Genomic DNA, 18,369 nt, shown 5'->3' on the forward strand with positions numbered 1-18,369 from the left:
ATAAATAAAAGATTTGGGGGATTACATTCTGCTTCCTAAAGAGATGCCTAAAGAAAGTCTTTGCATATTGACCCATATCCATCATGCAAATGAAAGAGAACCATCTGTTTCGATTCCACCAGTACTAGAGCTACTACCTGCCAGAAGTTTTTGGGCTCTGTTTACAGTTCCCAAGCTATTGGCTGAGACCCCCAGTGACACTAAGCATATAAGAGTGGGGCTGCAAGCCTGAGAATATTGTTTCAAAGTTTTTTTTTTTTTATATATATATGAAAAAACACTGCTCTGTAACAGGAATTGCAAGTGATTAGCAACTACCACGATAAGAACTTTGTTTTCAGGGTGCCAAGAAGACCTTTTTAAGATAGCAGTGCCAATACTGGCCGTGATTGCCTTCAGAAAATTGTTTTGCTTCTATAGACTTTCATCCCAATGCGAAGTCATTTCTTGCAGGGCACAGACAGACCCCAGCCAATTAGAAGAAAGCTCTACATCTTCCTAGCACACGTATGGAAAAAGGTACCAATTAGGTAGTGGAAACAATGCAGTTATTTTCCTATACATACTTACTCTGGAATGGGCTACATTCTCCCTCAAATTCTAGCCCCTTCTTATTATTTCAATTGATCTCAAAAACAGGGAAAAATGTGTTGCCACGGATAGGTAGTAGGGTATTTGCCTTTTCAAGGATGCTGTAATATAACATCATGAATTGCTAAACCTGCTGGCTTAACCCCAAGTACCATGTTTGTACTCAGGGTAAAGTTTTGGAGTTGAACATTGTGTATTATTTCACCTAGAAGTTCCCTAAACACAAGTTAAACATGCCCAGTACTAACTTACTCAATAGTCATCCTGGCAACTGATTCAAGAGAGTTGTAGCCTGCTGCTGTGAAATTATCCTTATATCTTTCCATCTTAATAGCTTGTAACCATTCGCCTACGGAGCAGAAAGTGGTAAAATCGGGAGTGTTCTGGTCCAGAAGAGGGCTAATTGGTCTACAGAGAAGGAAAAAGGAAAGTAAGTTGTTTCCAAAGAGAGTAAAACATCAGGGAATATTTAGCAAGGTGAGAGTTAAATAAGCTTGGGGTATTAAAAACTTCAAGAGTAGAAAGTTATAGGCCTTTTTTTTTACACAGTTTAGATTATTCTGTGAATAGTTCTGACTGCTCTGTAGCTCACAACATGTTATTTCCTAAGATTATTCATGTAAAAGATGAGAGGTCAGAGTGAGCAATATCAGCCTAATGGACTATTTTACCAACAGAAAATCAACCTTATTACCTAGTTTGACAGCTGCTGCAACTGAAGTTGCTGAATAAAATAAAGATACTGTTCTTTTAAGCATCTTAGAGAATATAGCAGTAGCTATTCCCATTATTGAATTGAATGAGACAAAACAAAGACATGGAAAGAGCAGAGACACAAAGTAAGTTGCTTAAGGTCACACAGCAAATCAGTCAGTAGAAGAACTGGAAGCGGAACACAGGCCAGCTGATTCCCTAGTGCATTGATCTAGCTTGTGATTCAAAAGATTACCATGATTAAATAAATCACCTGAATTTTATGAAGAAGTCATAAAAAGCTACACCATGAAATACAATGAGGTGCAATCACTGAAAGGAAATAAAGCCAGAATACAAATCTAAAAATCTCAAGTTTAGCAATGTCAAAGTATTTTGGCCAAACATGAGTATTATTATTAATTATTGTTTCTATTGTATTAGTTCCTAGTAGGCAAGGGAAGCATCATATAAAACTACAATAGATGATGATCCTTGCCATCAAGACTTAAGAATTTTAAGAGACAAAGAAAACAAAGACTGCTGGTGGTGAGTGTGGAAAGAGTGACAAGTAGGTAGTAGTTTACTGAGAAGTGTGTTGGTTTCACAATATTTACTTTCTTTATTTTGGTTATTTTTTATGAAAAGTCCCTTTCGGTTTTGTTCAGCACAGTACAAAAGAAGGGTGAATGAAGGAAGGGGAGAACAGGGAACAGGAAGAAGGAAGAACTGAGAGACACATGGAGTAAGAGTGAACTGGAACCAGCCACCAACCACAACATCCAGAATCCAGCCACACGCACCATCATACAAGCACTCTCTAAAGCTTTTCTTACCTGCTACAGGTTCCCAGAGGGGTTTTCAAGCTGTTTGGGTTCCTAATCATTTTGTCCAGAATACCAACTATCTGCTCAAACTTTGGCCTTTCACCACGTTCTTTCTGCCAACAGTCTAGCATCAGCTGGTGTAGTCCTGCTGGGCAATCCATGGGTGCTGGCAAACGATAGCCTTCTTCAATTGCTTTTATAACCTAGTAGTCAACAGTCAGTCATTTTTCATCAACAGCTATTTAAGAAATATATTTTGCTATGCAGTGCAAGAAAAGCAAAATAATAATAGTAATAAACAAAATAAAATCAATCAACTAAAATTTGCCATCAACATTGTAAAAAAATGAGTCTGTTGTTTTTACACTAGCCTTCATGTCTTCAAATAGTTTCCTGATTTTATCTTTGGGCTTATTAGGCATATTATTCTGTATGTGCAGAACATAGCTCTATTACCTAGCCAAGTGAGCAGCAGGGAGCAACAATTAAATTTACCAAGGGAGCAACAGATAGATTGATAAATGGAGTTATTTCAGAAAGCATTATTACTTGCCCCAAGGTCTCTTTGAGAGAGTGTGGTAGAAGCAACTGACTTGTAAATGGATAGGGATCTGTGCATGCACATATAAAATGCAAAAACCCTGAAGATATTATAAAAGGATGCAAGAAAAATGTTTAGCAGACAGGAATTGTTAGGGAAAAAAAAGTTGTATTCTATGTCTAGCCATGTTACATTAATGATACAGAAGCAAAAATGTGAGTGAAGGAGAGCTGGTTGAATGGTATTTTAATATATCACCTAAACAGAAAGATAGATTTAATAAGAGATGCTGCTACATGATGATATGATTGAAAGAGATCACAAATATCTGAACCAAGAATCACATCCACTCATTGATATCCTTAGCCAAGTCCATTTGGATTTAAGTGAGAAAGAAAAATGGTTAAAGTAAAATCACAGAAAACTGCTGCAAACCTTGAGGTCAGGATAAGAAAGCACATCAGAAAGCAATGCAGATAAGAAAAGTTTGTGAAAAGGGGCTAAAACACTGGTCATGGGGGATTTCAAGTATACTGACATTGACTGACATAGCATATTAGAATTGCTAAGGAAGGGTGCTTATTTCTTAAGGGTTGTGCATAGGACTGTGTTCTCCTTCGGTTTTTACAGAAAGCAGAAACAGCTTTTCCAGAAGCTGTTCTGGACTTAGTCCTAGGAAACAGATCTGGTATGATAAATGAAGTTGAATATCCAGGTGAATATCCCCGGTTTAGTGAAAATAATAACCTCAGATATAAAATATTTCACAGGTTGTGTGAGAAAATGCAAAAGCAGTGGACTGCAAAGTAGACAGAACAGCAAAGGATAAAAAATGACCTTCAAAAATCTAGCTGAAATCCATGATTGTATCAAAACCTTTTTGCAGAAATGAAGTTTGTGAAAAGAGGAGGCAAAACCCAGAGGCAGAGCACTTTCTGCACGTTTGTGTCACAGGATGTCCTTCTGACCTCAGTGAGGTTGCCTCATCTCCCTGTGCCTCATCTTTCTATCCATACATTTAGAATGACAATACTGTCCTACAGCTCAAAAATGGCTGAGAAATATTCAGTTCCTGCAGTAACATCCACACCTTGAAGAATGAGCGTGCTGACCTTTTAGAGACAGTGAAGTTATCTGTCAGACAGAGTGGGAAAAGAGGATTTCTGCAGAAGAACAGGAAAATTGCAAAAAAGAATACTATATATGAAAGAAAACATTAAAAGCAAAATGTAAGATCTTTTGGATCAGTATTAAGAGGAAAAACAAAAAAAAAACAGCACTGCACAACCAAAAGAGGCAGTAAAGTGGAGTAAAACTTAAAAATAAGCTACAGTGTGCACAGAAAAACTGGTGTGCTTTGAAAAGTCAATCAGAAATTTCTAAGAAAAGTTCTTACACGGGGTAAAAGGTTTTAAACACATTGTGCATAGCAACTACTATTTGTTAAAAGTGAAGCAGTTGTTTAAGAAGACAGAATGCAAAAACAATCAATGAGGAATGAAAAAGTAAGTAATCCCATGAGCAAATAAAAACCAAATTATTTAAGAAACTTGGAAATAACAGATGATCTAGGTAAGATTTTATCCTAGTGGTGAAAATATGAATGAGATCAGGAACACAACTTTTCCACGCTCACTGTGATTTGGAAAGAAATCTGAGAGAGGTAGGAAACAAGGTGAAAATATTTTTAGAAGGCTTTGGGGATACCATGGAATCAGCTTCTTTGATGCATGTTCTGAAAAAAGTGAACATGAAGGATGAAACCTGGAAATATATATGAATAAGTTATCTAGAGATGGATGGAATGGCTGGGAATATCCAAAACACTGTAAAAACATTCCAAAATATTGATAGTTGTGTGTGAGGAGGGGTTGTTTTTAAATTTTTACAAAACTCAGATAATTTTAAGAATAATAATATGAGTGTCTACTCTGTTAAGAAAGGTAGTGGTGGTGTTCAAAAATCAGCATTCAGAAATAAATAAAAAATATTTTTTGAATAAGCAAAGCTACAAAGAGAACTCAGCTGGAGTTCTTACTAATAGAATTTATTTATATTATTTACATTTGCCAAAATTTGTTTCAAATTCAAATGTAGCTTCTGCCACAAAAGAAAAAAAAAAAGTTAAAAAAAAAAAAAGTATTGTTGAGAATCTGGTATATTTCTCTCATAATCTGGCTATCTAAGAATGCAAAGTAGATTAGAAGAAGAGCAGGTCTGTAAACTGTATATATTGGTTGCTAACACAGATCAGAGAAAACTTAAGTAAGGGAAACTGGACATTGTAATGTTTGGTTTGTGGTTATCACACTTCTTCTGCGTATATAATAATTATAATAATGTTATTAATTTAAATAATAATAAAGCCAGGAGTCCAGAAAAGAAATAACAAACAAACAAACACCAACAACAAAAACAACAAAAACATGGAAACCTAAACACTTACCTTATTCTGGAGACCTAATCTTACTATTTTCTGAAGAATTGATCTACATGAACACTAGTGAGAACTAGAACTAGTAAACTTTGGAAAATAGTAAAGTACAGAGGTTTGAAGGCACCTGTTACGAACACAGATTAAGCTTAAAGAGACATTGCAACATAAATCTGTATCCTTTATCAATCTAAAACAATGACTTATAGGAAGAGGGGTGGGATTAAAGAAGTGCCATCCAAAGCTGCAAACTTAGAGATTCTTCAGATCTGATCTGGTCCATGACTACACCCACCTCCACGTTTAGGCAAAATGATGGACTTAAGATAAAAAAACTGCCTGGGTGTGTATGGAAAATTAGAAGAGACACATTTAGCATTTTCATTTCCAGTTAAATACTCCCATTGATAACCATGGAGGGGAATAAATAAATAACCATACTATGATTTTTGCATCATGGATTTGTCTGTGCAATAGATAATATGGGTACAGGTTTTGGGGGGTATGTTTTAGGACACACTAAAAGATCACAGCACGCAAAAATACTTGAATTTATTTTACTAAGCAATTGATGCATCTTTTATCTATGTGCTATTGAAGATTATTATGTAAAATGTTAAATATATATTAAAGTGCAAGAAATTGTAACAATCTATTTTATGAGAGAGGTTAATTCATGTGCTTTACTTGCAGCTTTCTATAAAGGGAATACTTTTCAAAATCCATTAAGATGCATGAAGATATTGGAATTTCCCCTTTATTTAAAAGTTTTTCCTTGTTGTTCCCTGAAAGATAGGTAGGGTTTGCCTTTGAGGCATCTTATATTCCTGTCAGACTTCCTTTATATTTGAATCTAGTACAGAAAGAAGGTGTCAAAAGAAATGAAAATCTACCGTGTGTCTAGGGAATGTAAATATTTCTCTTTCTCTGCCCCAAGGACTTGTTTGCCCATATTTTGACAGTCCATGAAATCTTTGACACTGAGACCTGTCAAATATTAACAACTTTGCACTGTGTCAAACTGACTCATCATTTACAGTTTTATCGCTTTTTTAAACTCATTAATCATTCAGTCAAAAAATAAAATAATGGTAATAATAAAAAAGAACCCCAAGCCTTCGACCTGAAGAACTTTAAATGTGAATCTTTCTGACATCTTTCTCACCTGCATGGCTTTTCCCTGTATACTTTCTATTTTAATAGACACTCTTGTCAGAAACCAAGATTAACACCCATATGTTCTATTACTGCTGACCTGTTGCTCTAGGTCATATTTTATGCAAACAAGAATATTGTTAAATCAGCATAATTAACTTTAAAATGACGAAGTAGGTCATTAACTGCCACTCAGATTTTTAACAACTTTTTTCAACTGATTAATCATTGCTCTGAGGTCAAAAACCTAACAATTAATTTTTCATTTGAAAAAATTAGTTCCTTCTATACTTAAGTATAATAAAGTGAAGAGCATATATTATTATTTTCGATGTTCCAATTTTACTTTATACTTGGGACAGAAACCTAGAACAACCACATGGAAGAATTAGGATTTAGAGATGTAGGTAAAAAGTGCAAGCTTTGTAATTCTTCCTATTTTTGAGAACCTTATCACATTTTGGAATATCTTATTCCTAAAACAAAATTACATTCATGTGTAGTGAAATATGTGTATACATTTAAAGTATGTAATATTTGTTTTTCTAATACACTTGTGCTCACAGACAAAGGATAACCTACATCTTGATTTGACATGTCCCAGTAAGGCCGTTCTCCATAAGACATTACTTCCCACATAACTATTCCATAACTCCATACATCACTGGCTGATGTAAATTTGCGGTACTGGATTGCCTCTGGAGCTGTCCATCTCACTGGAATTTTTCCACCCTATGGAAGAAAAAGATATATTTTTTTTTCTACCTCAAAATTTCCACATCATCTTCCTTAGAGTGCATTTATAATTATTTCTATAAAAATCAACATTTACATCAGATATTGTGGATGTGGTAGATAATGGATAGATAATGGAGGGCTGACTTTGAGCTGTTCAGGACACTGGTTGGCAGAGTCCCTTGGGAGGAGGTTCTGAAGGGCAGAGGAGTCCAGGAAGGCTGGGCACTCTTCAAGAAGGAGATCTTAATGGCTCAGGAGCGGTCTGTCCCCACGTGCCCGAAGACGAGCTGGCGTGGAACTAGACCGGCCTGGCTGAACAGAGAGTTGTGGCTCGAGCTTAGGAGAAAAAGGAGGGTTTATAATCTTTGGAAAAGAAGGCGGGCTACTCAAGAGGACTATAAAGATGTTGCGAGGCTGTGCAGGGACAAAATTAGAAAGGCCAAAGCTCATCTGGAGCTCAATCTGGCTACTGCCGTTAAAGATAACAAAAAAAGTTTTTACAAATACATCAACACAAAAAGGAGGACTAAGGAGAATCTCCATCCTTTATTGGATGAGGGGGGAAACTTAGTTGCAAAAGATGAGGAAAAGGCTGAGGTACTCAATGCCTTCTATGCCTCAGTCTTTAGCGGCAAGACCAGTTGTTCTCTGGATACCCGGTACCCTGAGCTGGTGGAAGGGGATGGGGAATAGGATGTGGCCCTCACTATCCACGAGGAAATGGTTGGCGACCTGCTACAGCACTTGGATGTACGCAAGTCAATGGGGTCGGATGGGATCCACTCGAGGGTACTGAGCAAACTGGCGGAGGAGCTGGCCAAGCCGCTTTCCATCATTTATTGGCAGTCCTGCCTATCAGGGGAGGTCCCAGTCGACTGGCGGCTAGCAAACGTGACGCCCATCTACAAGAAGGGCCGGAGGGTAGACCCGGGGAACTATAGGCCTGTTAGTTTAACCTCAGTGCCAGGGAAGCTCATGGAGCAGATTATTTTGAATGTCATCACGCGACACTTGAAGGGCAACCAGGCGATCAGGCCCAGTCAGCATGGGTTTACGAAAGGTAGGTCCTGCTTGACGAACCTGATCTCCTTCTATGACAAAGTGACGCGCTTGGCGGATGAGGGGAAGGCTGTGGATGTGATCTACCTTGACTTCAGTAAGGCTTTTGACACCGTTTCCCACAACATTCTCCTCAAGAAACTGGCTGCTCGCGACTTGGACTGGCGTACGCTTTGTTGGGTTAAAAACTGGCTGGATGGCCGGGCCCAAAGAGTTGTGGTGAATGGAGCCAAATCCAGTTGGAGGCCGGTTACTAGTGGAGTCCCCCAGGGCTCAGTGCTGGGGCCAGTCCTCTTTAATATCTTTATCGATGACCTGGACAAGGGGATCGAGTGCACCCTCAGTAAGTTTGCAGATGACACCAAGTTAGGTGCATATGTCGATCTGCTCGAGGGTAGGAAGGCTCTGCAGGAGGATCTGAATAGGCTGGACCGATGGGCTGAGGTCAACTGTATGAAATTCAACAAGGCCAAGTGACGGGTCCTGCACCTGGGGCGCAACAACCCCAAGCAGAGCTACAGGCTGGGAGATGAGTGGTTGGAAAGCTGCCTGGCTGAGAAGGACCTGGGAATACTGGTTGATAGTCAGCTGAATATGAGCCAGCAGTGTGCTCAGGTGGCCAAGAAGGCCAACAGCATCCTGGCTTGTATAAGAAGCAGTGTGGCCAGCAGGTCTAAGGAGGTGATTGTCCCCCTGTACTCGGCTCTGGTGAGGCCGCACCTCGAGTACTGTGTTCAGTTTTGGGCCCCTCGCTACAAGAAGGACATGGAGGTGCTCGAGAGAGTCCAGAGAAGGGCAACGAGGCTGGTGAGGGTCTAGAGAACAAGGCTTACGAGGAGCAGCTGAGGGAACTGGGGTTGTTTAGCCTGGAGAAGAGGAGGCTCAGGGGAGACCTCATCGCTCTCTATAGGTACCTTAAAGGAGGCTGTAGAGAGGTGGGGATTGGTCTATTCTCCTATGTGTCCGGTGATAGGATGAGGGGGAATGGGCTAAAGTTGTGCCAGGGGAGGTTTAGGTTGGATATTAGGAAGAACTTCTTTACTGAAAGGGTTGTTAGGCATTGGAATGGGCTGCCCAGGGAAGTGGTTGAGTCGCCATCCCTGGAGGTCTTTAAGAGACGTTTAGATGTAGTCCTTAGTGATATGGTTTAGTGGAGGTCTTGTTAGTGTTAGGGCAGAGGTTGGACTAGATGATCTTGGAGGTCTCTTCCAACCTAGACGATTCTGATTCTGTGATTCTGTGATTGTAGTTTACCAATTGCAGATTTTTCAAAAGGAAGCTTAAACTTAAGCTCTTAAGCACCAGGACTGTAGAAAGTTAGGCACCTAAGCTAAGTTGGATGCATTTCTCTGCAAGTGCTTTTCTTTCCATTGATTTTAAGGGGCTGCTTAGCTGTCTGATTTAGACTTGACATTTAACTCCTGGGTGTCTCAAGCTAGGTGAGGGAAATCTCATCATGTGCATATAAATTCCATTGAATTGTCATATGACTCCTCTGAAATCTCAGTCTAGCACTTTAAAACTGGAATTCCACTTAGATCCAAGTGGCAGGAGTGACACCCATGAATGTGGAATGCCTGTGTGCTTTCCAGATCCCTGTGCCTGTCGGAGCAGATTCCAGGGGCCCCTCCTTCCCTCAGCATGAGAAAATAGGTACAGTCAGGCCCCATGGGTGGGAAAAGAGAGCTGGCTCAACAAAAGAATAAAGAACATAGTGTGCCCAATGAATGGTTATTTAAGAAAAGCATCCCACCCAAAAGCAAGGGAAAACACAGGAGTTGAGCTTTGTCACAGTCTAGCCTCAAGCTAGCCAACTTTTTGGTGAGATAAAATCTAGTCTAAAAAATAATAATACCCTACAAATATTTTAATTGGCGCATATATTAGGTGAGATGACTAACCTTTCTATGATTAAAACTTCTGTATTTGTTCAAAAAGAGAATCGTGAGGAAGGGAATAAAGATACTGTACAAAATATTTAGAACTTTACCAGTTAAAAATGCATGCTATTACAAAAATATCATACTCTACTTAGAGCCAGATGTCTGCAGAAACTGTCTCCCTTTTCACTGGTTACCATTTCTCAAGCAATGAATGTATTTATTTTTTCTGTGCTTGCCAGAAGATATGCTTCTTCTTAATAACCACATTTCAAAATGACTAAAAAATATCAATTTCTCTTACAGTAGTAGTGTAGACAGCCTCTGGATCATCTTCTACAACTCTGGAAAGGCCAAAGTCTGACACTTTACAAACAAGGTTACTGTTGACAAGAATATTGCGTGCTGCAAGATCCCTGTGTACATATCCCATATCAGCCAAATATCTCATTCCAGCAGCAATTCCTCTCAACATTCCCACCAGCTGAATGACTGTAAATTGCCCGTCATGTTTCTGGAGGGGAGAAAGGAGCAGCAATTCTTGTTAGTATAGCTGAGAAAAGAAATAAGAATTAGTTTTACAACTTTAGGTTTCTACTTATTTACAACTTATGTGGCAATTCATCCTAGGGCAAAGAAACGCACTTCAAGAGCAAGTTTTATTTGTTTCAGAGACAAAGCAGTACATCCAGTTAAGAAATGCATGTTACTTCTAATGTACTAGAAGTAACAAAACTTGCTAATCCCCATAAAATTCTGACTAACTCATGGCAAGTCTTTTTCAAGAGAGCTTTCCTGATGAACCAACTCTTTATTGTTTGCTTCTATGCTCTGCCTCTCTCAGAATAATTGTATTTGTCAAGAAAATGAGAACTGTCTCCTTTTTCAACTCAAGCTACCAATAACTTTATTCATAGCTTGCAATTTCTCTCTCTCTCTCTTTCCCGTCTCTGTAGAGTGTTATACTTCATTTCATACTGTACACCAGGCAAGGCATAAGAACCATCCAGTTCAGAGCACACACCCAACAAACACTAAATACTTATGAACTTGTTTTTATTTTTGCTTTGTTCTTCTCTTAAACGTGACTATAGTTCATTTAGGGATTCTTGTGTTTTGATTTCTACCATGCTCAAAAAATAAATGCTGCTCCAAAAAGGCAGAAGACTGGGCTTCAAGTATCAGTCACCTCCATGCAGCTGGTAGCAGTAATAAGAGCCACCTTAAATGCCGCTTAAAATTGCCACTTACGTTCCTAGGATGTTTCCATACGATCCTGTCTGATCTTCTGATTTCTGATCTGATTTTGCTGAAATAACTTAGAGAACTGCTAGTATTTGACAAGTTCCATTTCAGCCTGAAAAGGACTTTTATTTTAATATCATCTATGTCTGCATATAAATATATATAAATGCACATATAAAACAATGTATTTTAAAACATTATATATAGATGTTACACATCTATACGTAGATGTGTAACTTAAAATATGCTTATATATATTTTCTTTTTGGTACTCACCCTAAGAAATGCATCTAAGGCCCCATTTTCCATGTATTCTATTACAATCATGACTGGTTTCCCTAAAAGAAATGAAGGCACATTTTGTTTGAGAAACTGTAAAACAAATGGAGTACCTTTTTTTGATAAAACACATGTTATTCCTTTGAAGGTCTGAATTGTTGAGACATGAGAATTTCTGAAGCCTCCAGCACTGTTACTGAGCTCTAATAAGTTCTTAAATGTCTGCATGGAACATGGTCATGATTCACAAAATTAAACCGTACAAATCAAAATGTCAGTGTGTTCTTCTGACTCCTGCTGTGTGAACAGGACTCTGGAATAATGACACTTCAGATAATATGAAAGGACATAAGAAACCTTATCTCTCTGCATGGTCTTTGAGGCTAAATGAAACTAGAAAAATAATATATTTCAAAGTACTTCATCTTTTAATCATGCATGCATCTTAATTTTTTCCTCAGGTTGTGGCATAAAGTAGATATTGTTTTAGTTAGTTACGCATCAGGAGAAAATCCATTAGGAGTGTACAGTCTGTTTATAATTTGAATCTTTGACCATGAATAAACAAAAGTAATTTCTGATATTAGGTTGTTATCTGACTGACAAATCAAGCCGCTGCTTACCTCTGGTAACGACCCCTTCTAAGTGAACAACATTGGGGTGGTCAAATTGTCCCATGATGCTTGCTTCACACAGGAAATCTCTTCTCTGCTTTTCAGTGTAGCCAACCTTCAGAGTTTTTATGGCTACTGCAACATCTCTCTTGCCAGGAAGCTTTAGACGCCCACTGCACACTTCACCAAACTCTCCTAAAATGAAGTAGATCAACACTGAATTGCTCTGGCTGTAATATCAATGCTCTTTACAGGCCTTGATTGAACTAGCTGCCTAAGTATGTATTTAAATTGAATACACGAGTATTCATATTTGAAATGGATTACTTAAGAACACAAAGGCAGGCATGTGCTCTACATGAATTGCTGACTGAGTACCCTACGGAGAAAACACGCGAAGTCAAACCAATCTACAGGACTATTATCTGAATCTTTGTAAAAGACTTGTTAGCAATTTGCTGCATTTATTTTTTTTTTTCAAAAACAGGAAATAAAAATGGTTTTCACAAGAAAATACTGTTACAGAAATACTAATACTATTTCTAAGTGAAAATGTCATTCTGTTTCAAATGGTTTCCTTGCTATCTTTATATCCAATGTGTTTTTTTTTCCTTTGTTTCTTTCAAAAGGCACATCTTTCAAAGCTGCTTTTAATTTAACATTGTTATAGTGTTAAATGAAGCACTTCATTATTACATTCAAGAAGGATAATTTACTTTGCAGATTATGAAATGAAAGGTGTGACTTATAATAATTTTGTTACATTAAACAAACACAAGCAAATGCTGGAATCTGTAAAAGGTTTCTAAATTATCAGATAATTGGAACTTGAAGAAGCATGTGAATAAAATGGCCAAACAGCCAGTAAGAATTAAAAAAAAAAAAAAAAAAAAAAGGCCTCAGCAACTCAACAACCACAATTTGGGATAGAGGTAATTGGACTGCATTGGACAAGAAAGAGCATTGAAATATATGAGATGTGGAGCTGAATGGCAATACATTTATCACACTATTTTTGAGATTGTGGAAGACTGAAGGACTGCCCCTTGTGTCACAGCAGTTTCAGCAAGGAGAAAAAGAGAACCCCCATTCTGTAGCCAGGAAAAAAGTTTTCTTGGGACATATAGGAGAATAGGGTGGTAACATATTTTATGCTGAATAGAGGGGAACATCTCTTTAAAAAAAAGTAAAGACTCTTCACAGAATATTTAATAGTCTGGTACATTGCAAATTTATCTGGAATATGGTAGAGAGAGAGCCAAGTCCCTCCTCCAAATCCAATCAAGTCTAAAATTTATCTCCTGCATACCTGCAGAATGTCTTAAAATTAAGCTATTGAGCACACACAAGTATGCAGACACACCTACATCTAAGACATGTTTTAGGATGAATGCTGAAAAAAACAATGATTGAATTAGGAAACAGCAGTGCAGACTGTTTGATTATAGAATCCCTTTGAGATGTAGGCTGAGGTCCTGAGAAAGCTGGTGGGATTAGGATTTAAGTGCAGAGGGGTGCCTGGGAAGTACCTAAGGAGGTAAATAGATTTTGAATTGTCATAATTCATGAATTTTGAGAAATCTTGTTTAAAACACTGTCACTGTCCAATGCTACTGTTTCCCTGCCACCCCCAACAGCAGAGCTCAGAGAAGACAAAAACAGTAAGCCTCAGCTTCACAGTCCCTCCAGCCCAGAAGGGTAGAACTTTGGCTGGACCACAGTATTTCCTAATCTTTGGGCAAATCTCCACTCAGCACAGCCAGTTTTACAAATCTCACAGGAGATTACTCTCTATATAATTGAGTTCCTCTTGCTCTGTTCGACAGAATTTAAGTTAAGGTTATCTCCAATCAACTCCACATACCTCTGTTAACAGTGTTGTACCTAAACTAATCAGACAGACAGAGGGCATTATTCTTGTCTGAACATTACCCCCAACTATCCTTGAGCACTGGAATTATGGTATGAACATCCAAGTCATAGTTATGAATATCATGAGAGACATAGGTAATGATCAGCTCTTGGACTGCTCAGGCCTTTAGCTTGTTGCCTTCACCTCCTTCCTGCACTTCATGAGCAATGAGGATGACTATTAATGAATGCACCACTCACCTTAATCATAGCCCCTAGCCACAACAACTGACTAAAGTATAACAATTAGCGTAACAATTTTCTCTTGCTATTTTCTCTTGCAATTTTTCTCTTTCTTGCAATTTTTCTCTTTCTTGCTATTTTTCTCTTTCTTGCTATTTTTCTCTTTCTTGCTATTTTCTCTTGCAATTTTCTCTTTTTTTTTTTTTTTTTTTTTTTTTTCCCACACGCTGAAAACAATATGTGAGTATATGTGTGTATTTGTATGTGATATTTCAGAGCCAGGTAATTAGGACACTTGGCACGGAAGACACTAAGGCTTAACTCCTTTCCAGCTCTCTGGGATATGATTTTGACTGATTTCCAAAAGCAAATCACTCATACTCAGGCAAACCAGAAACTTGAATGTGTATATCATTCATTTCAGGCCAGGATGATAGCCAAAGAACTACTTTTATTCCCAACAAAGTATATTTAGCTGAAATGGTGCCCAAAAAGGAACCAGAAAATATGACAACAAGAGTGGGAACACTGCACAGCCAAGAGCCATGAGCTCAGCATGTCAACAAGGAAGAGACTAAAACAAAGGATCTGTGGTATGAACAAGGACTCAACATAGTGGATACCATAATCTGTATCTGACAGGTGGCCACAGCAGGGTGGTAATGAAAATCTTGGCAAGGAAAGCACATATCCCTCATGCAAATTGAGCCCAAGCATACTTGCACCCTATTTGTCTGAGAGAGACATGGCACTACAGAATAGCTGATGTGGCCAGCATTACTAGTGCACATTGAGACTGCTAAGTGGCTTTTCTGGTGCTGTCAGCAGTAGAAATTCTGTATTCTTCTTTGATGTATGAGTTTCAGATGCTTCTTTTACTCTTTAACATTCTGTTGAACTTGGACTGCATTTCATTTCACTCCTGCCTCTGTCTACATCAACAGGTTAAAAAGAGAACTAAAATACTCTTTCACCATAGTACTTCTAAGTAACTTTCTTCAGGAATGACTACTGACACAAGTTAGATTTTTGCTATCAGTTATGCTCATTAAAATCAAGAATAAATTAACCTACAGCCAGCCAAATTATTATTATTTCCTCTGCCATAACATTGAAAATACTTGTGCCTTAAATTGCATCCTCTTTGCAACCAAAGCGTTTTCATCATTTTGCCCAGAAGGCATCAGCAAAGTCCAACTAAATACATCTTCATGCTCTGAACTGTTGCTATGATGATAGTTTTTTAACTCAAAGCAAAAGATAAAACTCAATAATTTTTCTATGCTAATCTAGATTTTAAATCTTGTATATTGTATATTTATTAGAAGAGATGCTGCCATTCTAGCATTACAAAATTACTAGTTAGCAGGGGCTGGATTCTTATGCTCTTACTCATCTGAAACAATAATTTTCTCAAGCAATGTTGTTAATTACAATGGTACTACTCCTTGATTAAGACATGATTCAACATGAGTGAGGTTACTTTAAAAAGGCATTGTGATTTCTAAGTGTAAGGATTTTTTATAGTTAAAACAGTTTATTTTAGAGATCTTTCTTCTTCTCTTTTAAAATAATACTATGTAATTTACAGTGCATGCCAAACTACAGGGTGATTTAAAAGTATTTTAGTAATACTTTTATAAAACAACAGGAAAGCAAAAGAACATTTCCTCCAGGAATCCAAAGTATTTGATATTTTTCTTATCCACAGAAACTTAATTTCACTACATGGAGTAGTGCAATAAAAATGTCACGTATCTTATTAATGCAAACAAATGAAACTGCCTTTTTAGAGCATGAACACCACAGCTTAAGTAGGTGGTAGACAGTTCAAGAGGAAGAAAAGCAATGTGCAATTACAATCAGTCATGAGGAGTTAAACAATAACTTTTTGTATTCATAAAATATCAAAAAGGAAAATGGCAGAAGAAAAAACAGCCTTAGGGAAGATTTTGTTATACAGAAACAAGACCTTCCCAGTCTGTATGTAAGATTTTGAGCTGCAGACACTTTTCCTTATTCAGATGAAAAAAAATCAGAGGCCAAAAAATCTTCTTGCAAAAGGAAAGTGAGCAGAATTGGCACTCGTGCCTAACCCTTTTACTCTGACGGTAAAGAATAGGAAGCAAAATTACTTCCCCCCCCCAAAAAAAAAAAAAAACAACAACAAAAAAACATTTTTAACAGTAGATATATAAATTAGAAACCTGCAACTTTTCAATGTCAAACAAAATTCTTCATTTACTTCTTGTGTGTGTGCGTGCGTGTGTGTGTGTGTGTGTGTCTGAGTCTGTGTGTGTGTGTTTTTCCTGTTTATTTTTACATTTTAGGAGTGAGTGCAGCTTCATTGCTCTTAACCACTCTGGTGAATGCAAACAGTTCTTCTATAGTCAAGGTATAATTATTTGCCTGTCATTATGATGTATGAGTTTCGATCCTGGCTAAATGGAACAGTTGAATAAGGAAGCCACGGCAGCCTTACCTGCACCAATCACACGCTCAATTTTAATACAAGAGGCATCTAGCTCCTTGGCGAATTGATGGACAGCTCTATTTGGGTCCTCGTAGGTTTCAGGGTCAATGTAGGTTTTGGTGCCTGGAAATTTAACTGTAATGATGTAAGAAAGCATGACTGTGATGAAGCAAAGGCACTTATTGTGCAGTCAGCCCAGGAATTTCATTATGCAGAGTGCTCCTTGGAAGAGTGAACCTGCCTCCAACGCCGCCTGAGTCAGAGCCGCTCTGAGAGGCAACTTTAGTTTTGTGTCATCTGCAAGCATGCTGACACAAGTACACAATCCCGTCTCTAAAAATGACTAACATTAACATTTGCACCTATTCCTTTAAGTTAAAGAAGTAATATATATTAAATAATGTTCAATGGAATAAAATGCAAGGGCCGGGTGGGAGGAAAAGTAAAGTGAGATGGGGGGAGGCTATAAAGGAGGTGAAACTTTATTTTCTGTGTAAGAACAGCTTATTCTCCTTTCCCAGGTTGAGTAAACAGCATTTCTTTACATTATCCCCATCTTCTAGAGGGATTTGAAAGGATCCGCTACCTACTTTAATTTGCTTAAACTACTGAATATATTTCTAGACTGTGGCAATAGCCAAGCTAAACTTTTCACAGTGTTTAGAATTTATATCCTTAGGTATATGTCTTGCACTACAATACAAACATGAAAAACACTTGTAGTCAACAAGCAAAGGCACAGGAAGGGAAAAAAAAAGGATGCCGTGGAACAATTATTTCCTTTCTCAAGCACCTAAGTGAATAAAATGCAGCACCTTGGGTTTTGTTCCCTCATTTTCCAGTATAGCTCTTTGTGTAACTCGGGCAGCAAAGCGCTCTGGCCAGCATGTATTTTTTTTTTCCCCTTGGTTTGCTGCTGATTCAGGAAAATTATTTGCTCTTCTTTCAAAAGCAGAAATTTCTGATGAAAGTAGAGCAACCCTGAAAATCTATTAACCAAACAATTTTTATGAAGTTAATTTAGCTCTCAAGGATTACAGACCTGAGTTTTAATTAAATCAGTCAATTAAAACCCAGTATCAAAAAGCAGTAATGTTTCTGTGCTATTTGATGCACTGATATACATGAATTGGATCAGAAGTCAATACAAAACATAGTTTATGGTTGCTTTGTAATCTCTTAATTGAACGTAAGATATTTTGAATTTGAAAATGTGTTAAAAATGGCTTAGTAGTCAGTTGTTTTTACGTTTCAGATTGCATTACTGACAAAAACAAACAAACGAAAAACTTACAAGAAGGAAAAGGTTAGAGAAATTGTGAGAAAAATCTAATGAATTTACACAGAGAAAAATTATTCAAGATTTTGCCCAGATGTTACTGCTTGCTATATTATGTATTTAAATAAATGTGCTTCCAATTGTGTTGATAATGCTACATATTTTTCAAATTATAAATGTTTATTCATTAAAACCAAAAAAGACCAAAGGAGAAGAAATCAGTAGGCTACCCTCCTATAACAGTGCTTTCAGGCAGTGAGATGGAGAATGAGCCATCCTCGTGTTTGTGATACGAGGCCTGGATTGGAGGTAACCTTGGAAATCTCAAATTGGCCTCTGATGGTTCTTTATTCAAGCTGTCATAAAACATTTTGACAGGCCAAGGCTATCTTGGCATACCAATGTGAAATAGTGTTGGCATAGATTTGAAGACATTGTTAGAAGAAAATGGTAGGAGGATGCAAAAT

General features: G+C 37.7%; 1 protein-coding gene across 9 annotated transcripts in view; it reads right to left on the reverse strand.

Moving 5' to 3' along the window:
- Window positions 1-18,369, reverse strand: part of EPHA7 (EPH receptor A7) — a 171,147-nt gene that overhangs the window by 15,566 nt on the left and 137,212 nt on the right. For 3 of the 9 annotated variants that reach the window (XM_040552967.1, XM_040552975.1, XM_040552969.1), the window contains 7 exons: window positions 16,633-16,758; window positions 12,066-12,251; window positions 11,440-11,501; window positions 10,223-10,432; window positions 6,824-6,973; window positions 2,121-2,314; window positions 844-999 (listed from right to left, as the gene is read on the reverse strand). In XM_040552967.1, coding sequence (XP_040408901.1) covers window positions 844-999; window positions 2,121-2,314; window positions 6,824-6,973; window positions 10,223-10,432; window positions 11,440-11,501; window positions 12,066-12,251; window positions 16,633-16,758 — 1,084 coding nt within the window. Of the gene's footprint in view, window positions 1-843; window positions 1,000-2,120; window positions 2,315-6,823; window positions 6,974-10,222; window positions 10,433-11,439; window positions 11,502-12,065; window positions 12,252-16,632; window positions 16,759-18,369 lie in introns of those variants that run through there. The other 6 variants (XM_040552968.1, XM_040552972.1, XM_040552973.1 and 3 more) reach the window with 4 other exon arrangements.

This window comes from Cygnus olor, chromosome 3 (assembly GCF_009769625.2).
Source record: "Cygnus olor isolate bCygOlo1 chromosome 3, bCygOlo1.pri.v2, whole genome shotgun sequence".
Taxonomy (NCBI): Eukaryota; Metazoa; Chordata; class Aves; order Anseriformes; family Anatidae; genus Cygnus; species Cygnus olor.